This window comes from Bidens hawaiensis, unplaced genomic scaffold (genome assembly GCF_021521415.1).
Source record: "Bidens hawaiensis isolate Kalapana, Puna unplaced genomic scaffold, B.hawaiensis_p1.1 tig00035897_1, whole genome shotgun sequence".
Classification (NCBI taxonomy): domain Eukaryota; kingdom Viridiplantae; phylum Streptophyta; class Magnoliopsida; order Asterales; family Asteraceae; genus Bidens; species Bidens hawaiensis.
The window spans coordinates 1-19222 of record NW_027496244.1 but is presented as its reverse complement, the minus strand read 5'-3'; the positions used below and the strand labels follow the sequence as shown (position 1 = coordinate 19222).

General features: G+C 42.2%; 1 protein-coding gene and 1 pseudogene across 1 annotated transcript; one reads left to right on the top strand and one right to left on the bottom strand.

Annotated features, from left to right (window-relative positions):
* The first annotated feature begins 1438 nt into the window (after window positions 1-1438).
* LOC143587819 (uncharacterized) lies at window positions 1439-5068 on the top strand. Its single transcript, XM_077068998.1, has 5 exons — window positions 1439-1762; window positions 1850-2018; window positions 2138-2683; window positions 3365-4065; window positions 5009-5068. Exons 1-5 carry the CDS (start codon window positions 1439-1441, stop codon window positions 5066-5068), a joined length of 1800 nt encoding a protein of 599 aa, XP_076925113.1.
* Window positions 5069-15707: 10639 nt separating this feature from the next.
* Window positions 15708-17322, bottom strand: LOC143587821 (UDP-glycosyltransferase 91D2 pseudogene; annotated as a pseudogene).
* Between the last annotated feature and the right edge of the window lie 1900 nt (window positions 17323-19222).

Genomic DNA, 19222 nt, shown 5'->3' with positions numbered 1-19222 from the left:
AGTCGGCTCCCGTCTTATGTAGGGGTTAGTCGTCCGCGTCCACCTGTCTGCAATGCAGAATACTACAGCAACGCTGAACACGATTTCTCTAAACCGTATCGCCCATAATCTTTTGCTGAGAAGTCAAAATTTATTGCAAGCATTGCGAAAGCTCCGTTCCCGATAAATGCAAAAATCCCAACATCTGTTAAAACGGGATGTCGGATCCCAGTGATCACCTACTGAGGTTTGAAGCAGTTGGAGGAGTCAGCGGTTGGACTCTTCCATACTGGTGTCACATGTTCGCATTGACATTTACTGGAGCTGCACGAGAGTGGTTTGAAAAATTACCATACGGACACATTAAGAGTTGGAAGGACTTTGTAGAAAAATTCTCCCAACATTTTAGCCAACAAACAAAGCATACACGTAATCCTTCGGAAATACTAGATGTTGAAAGGCGAAATAATGAATCCATTAAGGACTTCATTACTCGTTTTAATAACGAGAGCCTTAACATTGGAGGGGTTAGTGAAGATATGCTGCGGGGGGAGGGGGGGGGGGGGCGTTCCGCAAGAATGTCCATAGTGATGCCTTGATCTGCACACTAACCAGAAAGGACGGAATGCCCGAATCCTGGGATGAAATCATGACAGCGGCTAAGTTATTTGCAAGAACCGAAAAAACACTGGGGTCCAGCCGCCAGAAGCAATTACCAAGGGTCGAGTTCCAGACTCCAAGACCAAATAAACAAGCTAAAGGAACAATCTGGTCAAGGTTGCAACCGACCACAGAACAACCAAAGCAGTTCGATGCGAGATCGTTGATTGGCAACAAGAACAAGCGTAACTTTCCAACACGGTCTTCTAACAGCAATTGGACTCAGTTGTCAAAAACTCCCTCCGAGATCCTCACAACTGAGAATTTGACTTTCCGCAAGCCTCAACCGTTACCAAGGAAATCATTCCTCGATAACAAAAAGCATTGCACATACCACAATGATATAGGGCACAATACAAACGAGTGTGTGGCCCTAAGGAATGAAATAGAGGCAGCTGTAAAGAATGGAAAGTTGGATCATTTGGTCAAGAGTGTACGACCAGGGCCTGGTAAACCTCTCGCAAAGGATAACCAGTGCCCGGCCAAAAGGCAAATAAAAGATCTGAACATCCACATGATTCAGGGAGGCCAACAGATCAGTGGTAAAAGGAAAGAGTTTGCGGATGAGGAATGGAAAAATGAGCCAGTCATTTTTCCACGTATTAGAGGAGGACCATGCAATAAGAATCCTCTAATAATTACTGCTCTATTCGGGCATTATCAGTCACAATAAGTGTTCTTCGACACTTGTAGTACATCCGACAATATGTATGAACAGTGCTTCGAACAACTTGAGGAAGATGATAAATAGAGGTTACAACCTATTCATGCACCTGTTTCTGGGTTTGGTGGGGAAATAATGCACCCGCGGGGTGTCATTACATTCCTGGTCACACTTAGTGACGGAGTCCACTCAAGAACTGAGGAAGTCGAATTTTTAGTCTTACCAGCAACTTCCAAACATGACATTATTCTCGGACGAGAAGCAATTGGTGACTTCAATGCCCGTCCGTCCACAGCTCATGGAGCGGTAGGGGTTCCGACTCGTACTGCTGTAGCAATAATCCATGTTAACCGACATTGCTTCACCACCGAAAGTTTGAAGCCAAGTAAGGTTCCAAGACAAAATCAGAGGACTGAACCAGAGAAATGGATTCTTAACAAGAAATTTACTTACCAAACCGTAATAATTGGTCCGGTTATTTCTGAAATTGTCTGAACCTTTCTAAAGCAATTATTGATGAAGAACATTGACGCTTTCGCATGGCAGCCCGCGGACATGACCGGTGTCCCGCGGAGCATTTCGGAGCACAAGTTGAAGGTGAATCCACTAATCACCCCAATTGTGCAAAAGAAGCAAAAGATGGGCCCGGAACAAACGAAGGCCATGAGCGAGCAAGTGCAAGATCTTCTTCACGCCGGAATTATTGGGAAATCAAGTACCAAACATGGGTGGCCAACCCAGTGATTGTCCCGAAAAGCAACGGAACATGGAGGATGTGCATAAATTACAAAGATCTAAACAAAGCATGTCCGAAATATTGTTACCCACTTCCAGAAATTGATTTAAAAGTAGACGCTGTGGCCCCATTTAAATTCAAATGCTTCCTCGATGCTTACAAGGGTTATCACCAGATTCATATGCAAGCTGGTGATGAGGACAAGACAGCATTCCGCACCGATCAAGGAACATTTTGCTATAGAATGATGCCTTTCGGGTTAAAGAATGCGGGGGCCACATATCAAAGACTGATGATCAGTCGAAACCTTGAAGTCTATATGGACGATCTAGTGATCAAAAGCACCGAAGAGGATCAAATGTTGAGGGACATAGAGGAAACTTTTGAAACACTGAGAAGCATCAACATGAAGCTGAATCAGGCAAAATGTTCCTTCGGAATGGAGGAAGGAAAGTTCCTTGGAGTAATTGTGACAGACACAGGTTTTAATGCTAATCCAGACAAGATACAAGCAGTAGCCCGCATGCCATTCCCCGCATCCCTCAAAGAAGTTCAAACACTTAACGGAAGATTGGTAGCATTAAACAGGTTTCTGGCAAACCATGCTGCTAAATCTTACCCGTTCATCTCAACATTGAGAAACTGTCTCAAAAAGGCACAATTCAAATGGACTCCGGAAGCCGAGCAAGCATTCCAGGAAGTCAAGAAATGTTTAATGGAATTACCCACGTTGACAGCTCCTCATGCGGGTGAACCATTAACATTATATTTGTCGGCATCTGACATTGCCTTGGGGGCTGTTTTACTGACATATAGGAAAAACGTTCAAACTCCGATCTATTACGTCAACAGAACATTGTCAGATCCAGAAACAAGATATTCGACGTTGGAAAAGTTGGTCTTGGCATTAGTGTACGTAGCCCGTCGGCTCCACAGATATTTCCAAGGTCATCCCATCAATGTGTTAACCGGATACAAACTCAAGAACGTGTTGAGTAAGCCTGAATTATCCGGAAGATTGGCAAAATGGGCTATCGAATTAGGTGAACACTCGAAAGAGTATTAACCAAGACTGGCAATCAAAGGGCAAGTGCTGGCGGACTTCGTCACAGAAGTCCCACATCACAAAGAACAAGAATGTCTAATCGAACAACAACCCCAAGCACCTCTGGAACAAGGGCAAGTTTGGTCATTGTTCACGGAAGAAGCTTCTAGCAGTGAAGGGTCAGGTGCGAACTTAAGTCTAGTCAACCCTGAGGGGAATGAATTTACATACGCCATCAAGTTAGACTTTAAAATTACTAATAATGAGGCGGAATATGAAGCCTTCCTGGCAGGCCTGCGGATAGTGAAAAAGCTTGGGGTGAAACACTTGGAAGCACGGGTGGATTCAATGCTAATTGCGGGACAGATTAATGGAACGTACGAAGCCAAAAATGACGTCATGGCATCATATCTATCACAAGCGAGGGTCTTGATTCGCCAATTCTCTTCCTTTAGTGTTGTTCACATCAAAAGGAGTGAGAACAAATCGGCGGACGCTCTTAGCAAACTGGCTTCAACGAATTTTGAGCATTTTGCCAAAGATATTCGTGTCGAAGTTCTAGATCATCCATCCGTTCCAAAAAATCAAGTCCTGGTAATCCAAACAGGCGTCGAATCTTGGATGACGCCAATTAAAGCTTACTTGTCTTCTGGAGCACTTCCAGCGGGAAAGGCCGAGGCTCGGAAGATTAAGCACAAAGCTTTGAATTACCAGGTCACTGATGGAATTTTGTACCGGAGATCATTCCTTGGTCCGCTACTACGTTGTGTAAACGTGGAAGACGCAAATTACCTGATTCGAGAAATTCACGAAGGCATTTGCAGGTTACAAGCGGGACCAAGAATGACAGTTGTGAATATCATGAACGCCAGGTACTACTGGCCTGGCATGCATTTGGACGCTGTGCAAGAAATCAGAAAGTGTGATTCTTGCCAGCGTCATGCCCCCAATACTCTGCGCCCCAAAAACAAGCTGATTCCGGTAACATCTGCCTGGCCGTTCCAGAAATGGGCTATTGACATTATGGGACCTTTCCCAGAAGTCCCGGGACGAGTCAAATTCTTGATAGTGGCCATTGATTACTTCACCAAGTGGGTGGAAGCCAAACCAGTTGCATCAATAACGGCATCAAGCGTGAAAAAATTCCTTTGGGAATTTATCATTTGCCGGTTTGGTTTTCCGCAAGAACTGGTAATTGACAACGGGACCCAATTTGCTGACAGCGGACTACAAGAATGGTTGAAAGAACTTCAAGTCATCCAAGTATTCACATCTGTAGCTCATCTGCAAGCAAACGGTCAGGTCGAAAATACCAACCGAACTATCAAAGAAGGGATCAAGGCAAGGTTAGGAACTAAACGGACGGGTTGGGTTGACGAATTGCCCCATGTACTTTGGGCCTTCCGCACCCAGAAAAACTCTAGTAACTCGGAGACGCTGTTTAGTCTAACCTATGGCACCGAAGCCATGATCCCGGCAGAAATCGGGATTCCATCCGCGAGGGTTCGGTTAATTGATGATAATGATCACAAACTCAGGATGAATCTCGATTTACTTGAAGAAAAAAGAGAATTAGCATCGATCCGCGAGCACAATTATAAGCGATAGCTTCAGAAGTATTACAACTCACGGATCTAGAAATGCGAGTTCGATGCGGGAGACTTTGTCTTCCGCAATAACGAGGCTTCCGGTCAGGAGCCTAAGGGCAAATTAGCCCCAACTTGGGAGGGACCTTATAAATTCAAACAAGTATTATCTAAAGGCGCCTACAAGTTGGAAAAATTAGACGGCACTGATATCCCTCGAACTTGGAACGCAACACAATTGAAGAAATGCTATATATAGCAACTTTATTTGTTCTTTTCTTTTGGCCTGCGTGCCCACATAGATTAGCAAGTTATGTAATTTCCTTTATTGTAAGAAGGCTTATACCCAATATATGAAGAATCTTGCGCTAGTTTCATGTTATTTTGATAAGTTGTAATCTTTTATTGACAAAAACGAAGTTCCGGAGAAACACTTATCTTATAATACATAAGACAAAGTGCATCGAAAGAAAACAAGACTTCTTATTATTGATCAAAAGAGATTACAAAAGAAGGAAAATTTACAAAGAAAAGCATATATACATCTACGGGGCGACATCTTCTCCTTCCGCAGTATTATTGGCTTCTTCTTCTTCCTCCTCATCAAGATCCAACAGCACCTTATCCGCAACTTCCGATATATGATCGAAAAGGGAAAACTTCAGAGTGTCAAAATCTTTGGTTTTCTTAATGAGAATAGAAGTAGTGTCCTTGCCGGCCAACACATACTCCTCCGGGAGACGGCCCTCAGAACCGAATTTGTAACCTTCTTCAAAGCCCATCTGTCGGCCTGCCTGCTCGGAAGCACGAAGGAGCACTGCTACGCAATTCCCGATATCGTCACTGTTTCAAACGTCAGTGATAACCTGTTAAGTTATATAAACATGGGTGAGCACACATAAGTCCGAATTACTTGTATTAACCCAAAAGATTCGATACCTTAGGTATTGTCATTGTTAAAAGCCACTTCTTATCCGCCTGAGCCCGGATAAGGCCCATCTTGTGACCAGCACATTTTAGAGCATGGTCTCGATTCTTGGCGTTAAGGTCGGATAAGCGCTTGTCCTTGGCCACTGAGTCAGCCTAAAGGGTTTTTATTAGCTCAGCTTTTTCATCCAGCTGCTTCTGGAAAACAACCTTAGCTTCCTAAGCGACAAGGCGTTCAGCTTTCTCCCGCCTCCATGGCTCGATGACTGTCCCGAGCTTCAGTCAGCGCCTTAAGAGCTTCTTTTTTGGCGTCAAGTAACTTAAGTTTGGTTTCATCTAGCTCTTCGTTCATAGCCAACCAATCCCGGCGTATCTCTTGGTTGGTGGAAACAGTGTTCGCCATGTGATAATAATTTGAGTCCAGTAGTTCCTGGCGAATGCGACGATGTTGTCGCTCCCTCTCGGCGGAAGGGATACTTTCCTGCAGATATCCATGGCATACGTCTGCGTCGCTCAACACTGAGTTCCAGCGCAACAACCAACGAGGATTGTGCGGGGCAGTATCCTCATCCACTTGAGATGAAGAAGCCTGCCCCCCATATTTAAACACACTAACCCCACCTTGATTTCGGAAGTGATGCTCATGATGGGGTGGAGATGTGCAGAGATGCTCGGACCCACCAACCTCATTCTCCCTGATAGGAGAAGTATCCGATAAATTGATCGGATCTTGAACAGTGTTTAATGGTGAGGTTGGTGGAGTCGGAAGTTGTGCAGCAACTGAACTCTTGAAACCTGGAAAATTTTCAAAGAAAAACTTTTAAGGTCACCAAAAAGCAGTAAGTCCAAGTATAATCATGAGAGTTCAAAACTTACCCTTAGAAACGTCTTGGGCAGAAAGCTCTCGAAGGCGAGCTCCCAAGTCCAGAACGTTAGCCTTCTCCTTCTTCTTCTTGGAAGGGGCAGCATCGGAAGGCTGTGTTTTCCGCTTGCCAATAGCCTTTGAAGCACCCACTTCCGTAACCTGAGGTTCGCCCTCAACGGATTGAGGACCACCTTCCTCACCTGTTGATGGATCGGTGGTGGCCTTCGAATCTTGCTTGTGGGTCAAACCTAGAGTCGAAAGTGAAGGATTAGTAGCACCAATTGATAACCCTCCTTCGCAGAGTAACGACTCTTCGCTAGACTAAAGAAGTACTATCACCCCGCTCGAAGTAGCAGCAGCTATAGGTCGAGGTTGAAGAATACCTTCACACTTTTTGACAAACTCCTCACCTTGAGCATACATTGCCTCGGAGACAACAGGCTCCGGAGTAAGTGTGGTGGAGAAAAGGAAGTTACTCCGCGTGCGCTCCAAAAAAGGCACGTCATGATGTGTGATGGGGCGGCGTACCATCATGCCCCCCACCTTATCCAACAGAGTGGAAAAATTGTACCTTCATATGCAATTGGTGAATGTTAAAATAAGAGAATGAAAAATCCGGATTGATACAAGTCAAAATTTACCTCCGTCAGTGCTCTCATAATAGGGGTCCAAAGTAGGAAATGGCCACCGCCGGTTCATCTTTGCATATCCATCACCCCTTCGTGAATATGGCGCATGGCTGTCGGTGTTTGGGTCAAAGTGTCAAACCACTTATGACCCTCATACTCAATGGCCGGGATCTCGGGGGCTGCGTCTTCCGATTTCCGTCGGGCCATTGTAAATGGAATGACGTCCTCTCGAATCCAAAAGAACTTGGACTTCCACCCGTGGATGCTCCGGAGCCACTCGAAGCCAATCGGACCTTTCCCGGTGGTGGCGAAACCGTACCATCCGTCACGATACGTCATTTTATAAAATATGGCAAACATATTGACAGATGGGTCGTAGTTATGGGATTGGCAGCAGAATTCGAAGTGTCGAATTCTTAATATCCCAAACGAGAATTTGGGATAAGTGAAGCCCATAAGCCTTCATAACCGACCGAACGAACTTCGTCACGAGTAACCGGAAGTTACCCGTAGTAAAATGATAAAGATAAACAACCATCTTCTTCGCCGGAGGGGCTGTCGCTAATGCCCCTTTCGACCGGCGTTCGGCTTCCCATTCCGGTGGAAAGCCGTATACGTTTTTAACGTCTTGGAAATCCTTATCTTTAATGTCACATCCGACCTCATGAATAGCAGGAGGATTTTTCTTTTGGCCAACCATTGGAATAGAATGTAAAGACGAATGTAAGAAAGCAAAGTTCTCTAATGTGATCGAAGGAGAAAATATGAAAGTAATAAGAATGGGTTGAAGACATCAAGGACTTATTTATACCCATCGCAGTTAATGCGACTGTCTGACTGACAGAGGAAAGAGAAAATGCGAACCATGGGATGATTGACACGTCAGGCGGGAGATTCGAAAAAGCGTGACAGGCTGTATAAAGGCGTTATACACATCTTGTCAGCCACCGCTTAAAATTCTCTCACTGCCACGTCACCAATACTATCCAACTTACACAAGTTCAAAATTTACAAGAATGTCCAAAGTGATTACAAGAATGTGGAAAGAAATTACAAAATCTTAACTTCTAAATCTATCCTATGGGTCGGGAGCCGAGGTGTCTTCTGGGGCATTTTAGGATGTATCCTCGGATTCGTCATCCTCAAATTCATCATCTATATAGACTCTTAACTGCTTCACGCCATCCTCAGTCAAGGAAAACTCCGGAAGCATATGTTGCAGCGGAAAGATCAGATCATCGTACTCTTTTACCTACATATCCAATTCTTGCTTCACGTCAAGGCATAAAGCGGGTGGCTCTCAATAGATTGTCCGAACTGGGCAAATGCCAACCCTTCATTAAAGCCCTTTACCCGGCCAACGCCTTCCGAAGCAGTTGTCAAGTACATAAAGCAGTCAGTAAGCTCCGTACTCTTCTTGACATGACGGATGACCTAACAACAAAACATAAGGGACACGTTAGCAGACAATACTCGAAGTGCACAGATAAAACAACATATGAGAAACTCTTACAGAGTCAAGGCCACGGTTGAGGAAATATTGCCTTTCTTGTTCAGCACGCTCCGCCCGGGCACGAAGCCCATGTAATTCATTTGCAGCTCGAGCCTCTGCTTCAGTACGAGACTGCAGTAAAGAATCGTACGCAGACTGCATCTCCGCAGCAGTTTTATCTTTCAACTCGGAATGCTCTTTCTGCAGCTTCAATTCAGCCTCGAGCTCCTGGATCCGGACGCCTTGGCGGGACATTTCATCCTGTGCCTTCGCCTAATCGTCCTTCTTTCTTTGAGTTTCAGCCCGGGCAGCCTCAAGAGTGGCGTTAGACCTCTCGCAGGCTTCCTTCCAACCCTAAGCAGCAGCAACACTTCGCTCTTTCTCTTGTTTGAGTGCAGCCTCGGCGTCGACTTGCTTCCACCTAGCTGCACTCGCTGCTTGGCGTTGCACTGCAGCATCCTTTTCTGCAGCCTTAACAGCTTCAGAAGCTGCACCCAGCTTCCCACCCATTGTTCGCCACTCTCGTAAGATTTCTTGACAACAGGCTAAGCTGTTAGTCAAAGAAACGGACAAATCAGTATGAAGTTCTTGGTGAGAGCGAGTTTGTTGATACGCCATTTCAGCAGATGGCATGCAATGTTCAACAAAACTCATGCAGGTCTTGGAATTCGAAACCCGAGACCCATTGACAATGTCCCAAGGCGGGACAAACAAGTCATAGTCCCCCCCCCCCAAACTGCACGTTCCCGAAAAATTAAGAACTTGAGGTTCCAAGACGAACGAGAGTAGAGGAAGACTGTTGTGGGGCACCTTGCGAGGAACCTCCTCCAGCCTCATGGACAGATGGTCCGAATAAAAAATCACCTCCTCTGCCCAACGTAAAAGGCGAGGAGGTAGAATAAAATTGAGGAGCAGATCGCGGGGGAGATTCATTAATCCTGAAGCCCTCTGCAGTGACTTCAGGATTATCATCTTGAAAACCAGTGGCATCCCCACCCTGGAAAAGATAATCCAGGGATTCGGTAGTCACCGGCTGAACGTTGGACCCCTCCACGGTTGTTTCAGTATGAGGGGTAGCAGATTTATCCGCCTCCTTCTCCGGAGGAGGAGACGGTTGTTTTTCAACATTCGGTGTCGGCGTTGGTAGCCTATCAACTACATGACCTTCAGCAATGGACGGATCTGCATAAGAAAATCATAGTTAGATCTCATTTTCAAAACATAATAAAAAGTTAACAAGCAAGATCTCACCAGTCACCGTCCCCATACGCTCTTCAAGGCTGGGCGGTGGCGGCTTCCTTGGATGATGTGTCCGGTGCTTCTTCGTCTTCGGTCCTTTCCCGGCGTCCGTAGAACTGGTGCCTGCGTCACTTGCCTGGGAAACATGGAAAGGTCTTTTCCTGTAAAGTTCTGCCAGCAAATGTGAGACAGATTAAATTTCAGAGGCATCATCTGAGCTTTCCTCCTCAAGGATGGCAGAATCATCACTTAAAATAACGATTGTCCCGTCGGAGGTCAACGCGTTAAGAGGCGGAGGGTTCAGGATGTACGCACCTGATTCGAAGATAGCCTCCGAGACAACTAGTTCGGCACGCACTTTGACTGGGAAGAGAAAATATTTAGCAGTCTTTTCAAGGATAGGCGTATCCTTTGCATCGCGAACGGTCCAACCCACGCAGCCCTTTCCATCATCCAGGGCATTCAACATTGATCCAAAACCTGAAAACAAACGCAAACATCAACAATAGAGCCTTAAAAATGGAAAGGAAGAGGAACAAAGCAGCAAAAATTACGGCCATCTAGGTCAATGAAAACAGGCTCCATGAAAGGAGAAGGCCACAAGCGGCTCATACCCGCCCATATAAGGGCTTCCTCAGGAAGTGCCCGCATCGACGTTGGTGAAAAAGTTAGCTTGCGGAACCAGTCGCGCTTCTCATGGTCAGCGGGAGTAATATCAATAAGAGCGTCGTTGGGAGCACGACGGACTATGGTGTCCGGTACCACGTCCTCAGAAATCCAGAAGAATTTTTTCTTCCAATCCTTGGAAGTCTCCTCAGTTACATTGCCGATAACTCTATCAAGCAAACTATGGCAAGTAAACTACCCATTTCAGTTTGCCATCTTATTGAAGACAACGAACCGATCCAGTCGGGGCACTATCTCATGTGCCATACATACAAACTCGAAATGACGAATTCGCATGACGGAACGGGGGTGAAGCTGAGATAAGTGAATCCCAAACCCTTGATCACTCGTTGAAAAATCTTTGTGATGGGAAGGCGAAAATTCCCACGATCAAAATAGTCGGCATACAAAGCCATCTTCCCAGGAGGTGGAAAGCTGGCAATAGAGTTGGCAGATGGAAACTCTGGTTCCCATTCCTGCGGAATACCATAGGTCGTAATAAGCTTCTGGTACTCATCCAGGTCCCATTGGACCTCTATCTCATCAACTTCAGATTGAACAGTCGCCATTACAGAAAACAATTGGTGAAATGCTTGGATTATTTCAAAGAAAAGAAAGATCGAAAGTTTCAGAGAAAGAAAGCAAGTTAGTATTCAGAAATCAAAGGCGATAAAACTTCAAAAAGAAGTTAACTCCCTCTATTTATACTCACCGCAATTAATGCGAAGGGATGAGAACAGTGGAGAGAGAAAAACGGCCCCAATGAATGATCGCCACGTCACGCGGGTTAACTAGAAGTCCCTCATAAGGCACCCGCGGGACATAAGAACCATTCGCATAAATCATTTGAGGAAGAAGCACTCTCATGGCACATGCAGAAGCATCCTTGCACCCTCAAAAGTCATCCGCAAGAAGGAATACCCTTCCGCGTAAATGACTACGAGGTAATGCTCAGGGACAGCTGTCAATAACTAATTACTTTCTAGAAGATTTGCCAAGATGCTTTCTTGGGAAATACGTGATCCTCCGGCCAATCAACCAGTGACACCTGGCAAGGCCGTTATAACCATGCACATGGCTAATATTACCCCTTAACCAATATCAGAAGGACGCGTGTCTAGGTTGTTATACATGCACATGCAATGTATAAGCTGAACCTATCATATGAGGACACGTGTCCAGGTGGTTATTAGAGCATCTTCTAAAGGGACAGCTAGCCCAATCACCTTCCCTCCCCCTTCGGCTATAAATACCCTCTCAATCATCATGAGGTATTCATTCACTCCCACGGTACTCTTTCAATTTACTTAAGTGCATTATTTTCGTCAGAATTGTACTTATTCTCACGTCGGAGGGTGGTTACGGGAAGACCCCCCCACTTGTCCTTGCCGTAACGAGCTCACGGTGTCTGTTTTGCAGGTATTCGTCACTGGACTTTGGGCAATTGGGTTCATATCGTAATTGGCAGTTAACCGTATCCTACCCTGTTGATTCATTGGATCTAGGACCCATTAGTGGGGAGTAGATCCATGTTTCTTCAGATTACTTATCCTCAGCACCAGCTTTGATGAAGCCTGTGGATGGAGAATCCTTATACTTGTACTTAGCCATCTCAGGGAATGCAGTAAGCGTAGTCCTTGTGAAGGACCACGAAGGTGAACAACATCCGGTTTATTATGTGAGTAAAAGTCTTCTAGATGCTAAAGTGAGGTATTCTCATTTAGAAAAATTAATTCTTGCACTTATTTTGGCTTCTACTAAATTAAGACATTACTTTGAGACACATACTATTATTTTGAGAACTAATTATCCTGTTAAGAATGTGCTTAGAAAGCCGGAGTTGTCATGGAGAATGGCCAAATGGGCTGTGAAGCTGAGTGCGTATGATATTCAGTATGTGCCCATAACAGCCATCAAGTCACAAGCATTAGCAGACTTTGTAGCTGATTTCAGTAGTGACATGCAAAAGGAAGCTGACTTGGAGGTTCAACAACTGGAAGAAACTAAGGATCCTTGGATCCTCTTCACAGATGGAGCTTCCAACATAAGAGGAACAAGATTAGGTATCCTACTGAAATCTCCACAGGGGGACATAATACCCCAGTCTATAGCATGTGAATTCAAGAGACGAATAATGAAGCAGAGTATGAAGCTCTGATCACAGGTTTGCAATTAGCTAAACACATGAGGATCAGGTATCATTCAAGTATAGATAGATTCGTTATTGATAGCTAACCACTTTAATGGCTCATATGCTGTTAAAGGAGAAAAATTAATCAAATATCTAGATATTGTGAAGTAATTAGCAAAATCCTTCGAATTTTTTAGTATTATACAGGTACCAAGGGAAGAGAGTGCTGGGGCAGATGCCTTGGCAAATTTAGCTTCATCCTTGAAGATTCCAGAATATATGAAGATCCCAATCATCCATATACTCTCACCAGCAATAGGAGAACAAGAAGTTGGGGAGATAACGACTAGCAAAGAGATTGTGCTTTTGGATCCATTATCCTCGAATAATCAAGGATCTTAGATCCTCCCAATCAAGAAATTCATTCAAGATGGAGAGATTCCCACGACGGAGAATCCCAAATCCTTCAAACTTAAGGTATCACAATACATTTTATTTTGTGATATCCTATATAGAAAATCTCTTGCAGATCGAAGATCCTGAAATCCAAGAAGTACTTAATGACTTTCATGAAGGTGACTGTGACAACCACACTGGAGGCAGAGCCCTATTTTCTAGAATTCTAAGAAATGGTTACTATTGGCCAACTATGAAGAGAGATGCAACGGAGTACTTAAAGAAGTGTGATGCTTGCCAAAGGCATGAAAACATCCTACATCAACCAGCAGAACCTATGTATCCTATATCCTCATCATGGCCTTTCATGAAGTGGGGCATGGATATCGTGGGTAAGCTACCTAAAGCACCAGGAGGTAAAGTATTCATGCCTGCGATGACAGATTACTTTTCAAAGTGGATAGAAGTAGAAGCTTTTGTTCAAGTACGCGAAAAAGAGGTGATATCTTTCATTAAAAGAGATATTATTACTAGATTTAGTACCCCTTCAGAAATTATATGTGACAACGGTTCCCAGTTTATCGGGAAAAGAACCACTAATATTTGTGGCAGTTAGGCCATCAAGATGATTACCTCTACTCCAGTGCACCCTCAAGCTAAAGCTAATGGCCAAGCATAATCAAATAACAAAATTATCATCAAAAACTTGAAGAAGAAACTGGGATCCAAGAAAGGCAAGTGGGTTGAAGAGATATCATATGTTCTTTGGGCCGACATGACAACACCAAAGATTTCAACGGGCCAAACACCTTTCTCATTGGTATTTGGATCAGAGGCTGCTATCCCTACGGAGATGGTGGTTCTGACAGCCAGAACAAGCATCTATGATCCTTAAGCTAATAATGGAATCCTTCTCGAAGACTTGGATATTGTTGAAGAACTCAGAGACCTAGCCAAAATCAGAATGGCAACATATCAACAAATGGTATGTGGGGTATATACAATAAGAGTATAAAGATCTGAAGATTTCAAGAAGGAGATTTAGTCTTGAGGAAAGCCTTCCAGAATACAACCAATCTGGCAGATGGAAAGCTAGCACCCAAATGGGAAGGTCCATATCTGATAGAATCAGAGGCAGGAAAGGGAGCATATCACTTGCTCACTATGGAAGGAAACAAGTTAACAAGAGCGTGGAATGCTATCCATCTCAAGAAATACTTTTTCTAATCAGGGTCAAGCATCCTCAAGGGATCAAATATTACTAAAGGATCAAGGATCCTAAAATTGGTAATATCTATCTAATCACTTATTCCTTTCAGATTCTTGTTGATTTAATGAGAATATATTCTTAACGTTTGTTTTCCCAATCTTTAAGTAACAATGCAGATTTCTATGAAGGGTTCAATGATTAAGAGGTTGGTCACCTCTCCCTCACACTTAAGGTACACTATTGTGTCCTTTGGCTTAGCCCACGATTAAGGTGTAACCCCCGATGGTCATATCTTCCAAGGTTCGAAGGTTTTCACCTTTCTTATAAATTAGAGTTTCTACACTCTCGCCTGGAGCGCACGTTATCCAACGTATAGTCCGGGGCAGCGGGACCAGTTCACTATACGTGGCTGACAATTTCGTTGTCTTCGGCTATATGGAGGATCTTACGATTTATGGTAGACGTACCTACCACCGTTTTATAACATTTTCATGTTATCTCAAGACAAAAGTTTCTAGCATTTTTATGTTAGCTAAGGTTTTGGCGTTTTCACATCACTTACGTTTGGGCAAATCCCCGTTAACATCTGCATCTTTGGGCAAGTCCCCAATTTGGGCTTGTCCCCAGTTTAACACCGGTACGGGCTTGTCGCAGTTTTTGGGCTTGTCCCCAGTTACATGGGCTTGTCCCCAATATATTTTATGGGCTTGTCCCCAGTTTGTTGGGTTTAATCCTGTAGGTTCCCTGGACGGATCGCACGAGATATCTCGGTCTACTCAGGTGCGGAATCCCTGCGTAGATCGTTACGAGTATAGAACACGAATCACACGAACACACGTTATATATTATAACTCAAACACGTGATGTAATATCACTGTTACAGACTCTCGTCCTCACGTTACAATGAACTCGAACTACTGACACGAACTTAAACAACCATTACAAACCAAGCCGTAAGCTAGGTATATAAATACACGACAACTTCGCCTGGCATGTTCAGGCGAAGTTGTCCATAACTTCGCTTGACTAACAAGTTCGCCTGTTAAGCGAACTTGTCAGTAACTTCGCTTAAACATACAAAACATAATTAAACATTACAGACTCGATTACAGACACTAGACTATGAACTACTGACATTATGCACCAACAGACTCCCCCTTGGCAGTAGCTTCATATCTTGATCTTTAAGCACTTGTCTTGTAATCTTCAATCTTGTATCTTCACGCACGCACTCCTTCTCTAACACAAACTGACACAACTCTTTGATACTTCCTCGCTTCGTCCTTCCAAGCAGGAATATAAAAGATTTTCTTCTCATTAAGCACCTGCAGATCAGCTTGCGATAATTTTACCAAATGCATCGGATCGTAAACTCTTAGGAGCTCTTGTTCATTCTCGTCTTCCATCACCGCCTCTGCTGTCTCACAATCCACATACCACCACTTTAGGTCTTTAAGCACATGTATCTTTATTGACAACGAGACTACGAAACACTGAATCAACATAGCAAACTAAGTATTTCATACATGCAAAACAAAATACTTGTAATTCCAAAAAACATTTGATCATGCCACCACACGCCTCTTCTTTTCTAAATAATCAATGAAGTCATCGAAATACTTTTTCTGCAGTTTAGTATAGCCAAATATATGACTCAACTCCATTGCATTCACCTTGTAGATCTTCCGTTCACCATTGACTATAACCGATCTAAGCGATGCGGCCACCGACTCCTTGGTGAAGAAGCCATCTTCCTCGTTTCTTGGTATCACGATTCCCACTTGTTTGTCCTCGAGTACTCGAGAATTCAGAGCTTGCTCCCCCGAAATCGGTAGCATTATTAGAGGGTGACCGAACATTAGCCCTTCCACAATGGAACTCCAACCACAGTGAGTTAAGAAACCACACACTGATTCATGACTCAGTATTTGTAACTGAGGCACCCAACTCGTCCGCACCACACCACGGTCACGAGTTCGTTCCAAGAACCCAGCTGGCAACTCATTCGAGTCTTGGGTAGTAGAACCCGCAGGTTTTCTGAGAGCCCAAAAGAATGGCAACCCGGAGAGCTCGAGTCCCAAAGCTAACTCAACCAGCTGCGTTTTGCTCACCATAAACTCGCTTCCTAACGCCACATACACCACTTGACCTTTTTGTTGACCGTCGAGCCACTTCTTGATTGTCACCCATGTTTCGGGTGGGTTGGTGTTTCGGGTGGCATTAATCCCACGGGAACCACTGGTAGCTGATGTAGCTTCTCTAAAAGGGTTAGCCATTGGGGTTCGAATTCATAAAAATGTCTTATAAACAAACAATCAGATCCCTTCAAACCCATCCCCAAACAATATGTATCTGAAACCTCGTCAGAAGCATTAACTGAAAAGTTGGTCATCAACCAATCGGCCTCATGCTTCCGATAGCATACTTTGCTTGGGAAGGGAATCCACTTCCGCGGTGTTAAGAAATCCTCAATTGTTATTCGTTTGTCTATACCATTTATCATGCGGTCGGACGACTGTCCCAAAGAAGCGATGAGCCATGTAGAGAGAATCGAGAAGAAGGCACCTGAGATTCCAAGGCCGGCCGCGACGGATGGCAACCAGTAGGGAGCAAAATCATAAATAATCCTATCCGGAGACTCTTCCTCTAGAAACCGAGTGACATCTGGCTGAAGACCGTCGAAAGCTCTCTTGAGGTAATGAACATCAATAGTGCGAACGTCCATGGTCGACTCTGCATTTTCTGGAAGCTCTTGAACACGTGGATGTGTGAGTTTAACAAGATTTATGAGCTGTGGGAGGTGGGAAGCAGGGAGACGTTGTATGTTTCTGGTGGTGGAGAGAAAAGAGACTTTGTGACCCTTTCGGGCTATAAATTTGGAGAGTTCGAGGAAAGGGAGGATGTGACCGAAAGCAAGCCATGGAAACACGGCCACATGCAGCTGCTTACAGCCCTCCGAGGAGTGGGTGCTAGTCATTTATATAAATGATAAGGGTCAGGGGATTAGGCTGTTTTTAGTTTGGATTTATGTAACTACATAACAATAAGTACATATTTATAGCAGAAAATACATACATTTATTAAAAGTTTATAGAATTAAATATATACGTTTTGTTTGGATTTAAAGAATCTTTTTAAATACGTGATTGGATCAGAATTTGTTTCGATTCAATTCAAGTTTATCACAGCTTTCTGTACTTAATTACAAAAAAAGTAATTTAAAAATATGGGTACTCTACAATATAATTTTAAAATCCTTTGTAATATATATTTAATCAAATAGTTGTCTATAATATATATAAACGAAAACATAAAAATCATACGTGTCGTGATATGGCCGCTCCTCCTTTTTTTGAAGTCACCAGATTTGTTTGATTTTTAAATGGAGCCTTCTATTGCATTTGGCCTGAATTCATGGGTATGGATCTCATCAAACCTAGATATTTTGTAAACGGGTTATAACATCTCATTAAATTAAAATCCAATCTTACCAATTACCAAATATTTGATTTAAAAATCCTATAAATGATATACTAAAAATTAATATTTGACTTTTTTGAAAAAAGAAATATATTATTTATAATTAAAATACCAATTTTATAGTAAATAAACGGGTCTTGGGTCTCATCAAACCCATATAACTTTTAAACCAGGTTATAACATCTCATTTATTTTTGAAACAATTTATCATCAAACCATAAGTATATTATTAACTTTCATACAGTAAAAACATAAAAATTCAGAAAATAAATAAATATTATAAACAAATAATATAAAACAACCCCCGTAAATATAAATGAAATCTCCCTATTTTTTTCAAGCCATTAGATTGCTTTATTTGGGAATGGTGGTTTCTCATGCATTTGACCCGAATTCACGGGTATGGGTTTTACCAAACTTAGATAGTCATTAAACGGGTTATATAACATCTCATATATTACAAATTAATCTCACCAAATATTTGATATACAAAAATTAATATCAGATTTTAAAAAAAGATATTATTTATAGTTATGAAACAGTTTTATTGTAAAAAAATAAGCGGGTCATGGGTCTCATCAAACCCATATAGCTTTTAAACTGGTTATGACGTTCCATTTATTTGTGAAACCCTTTCATCATCAAACGCTAAGTATATTATTAACTTCCTTACAATAAATAAAGTTAAAATACAAAAAAGATATATAAATATTAGAAACGTAAAATGTAAAACAAACTCCATAATCAAACCTTAATTTAAATTCTCAATAAGGATTTAGTTCCATTAGCGATTCTTTTTTCTTTTAAGTTTACCTAAATGAAAAGTTTCACAAAATAATATCCAAATTATAACAAATAAATATAAACGAATAAATATAAAAATTAAGTAGATAATTCATTCAACGTTTCATTAAAAATGAACATAACCCAGCATAAATTAATCAAAATAGGTTCGAGTATATTATTAACTTTTTACAATAAATAAACTAAAATAAATTCATAATATTAGAAACAAAAAATTTAAACAACCCCCGTAATACAGGGAATAAAAACTAGTAGAACTAATATATACGTTTTGTTTAGATTGAATATTTTCAATCAAATGGAATTTGTCTCGATTTAGTTCATGTTTATCACAGATTTCTATATATTACAAAATCAGTTTAATATGTAATTATAAAATCTACCTATCTTAATAAAGAAAAATAATTGGGACACATGTAAGTTTATGGTTAAATCTTATAACTTTTTTCCATCTAAAACTAATATTTTAATCGATCATAATATATGTCATATTCACTATCCTTTTACACTCTATTTATATCATATCAATATATTTTTATAAAAACAAATATTAACATATTATTTTACTATGTATTCTAAAATACTTGGTAAAATCCAAAAGTCAACAACAAACCATATTTGTTAAAAATTGAAAAAAGTATAATTTCAAATGTTACATTAACATATTGTACTATGTATATTGTTGAAAATTATAAATCAAAACATAACTCGAA

Coding starts and splice junctions, on each gene's coding strand:
- LOC143587819 (XM_077068998.1), top strand. CDS start 1,439: ATGCACCCGCGGGGTGTCATTACATTCCTGGTCACACTTAGTGACGGA. Junction 2,019..2,137: donor CGGAATTATTGGGAAATCAA/GTACCAAACATG, acceptor ACCCACTTCCAG/AAATTGATTTAAAAGTAGAC. Junction 4,066..5,008: donor CCAAAAACAAGCTGATTCCG/GTAACATCTGCC, acceptor TATTGTAAGAAG/GCTTATACCCAATATATGAA.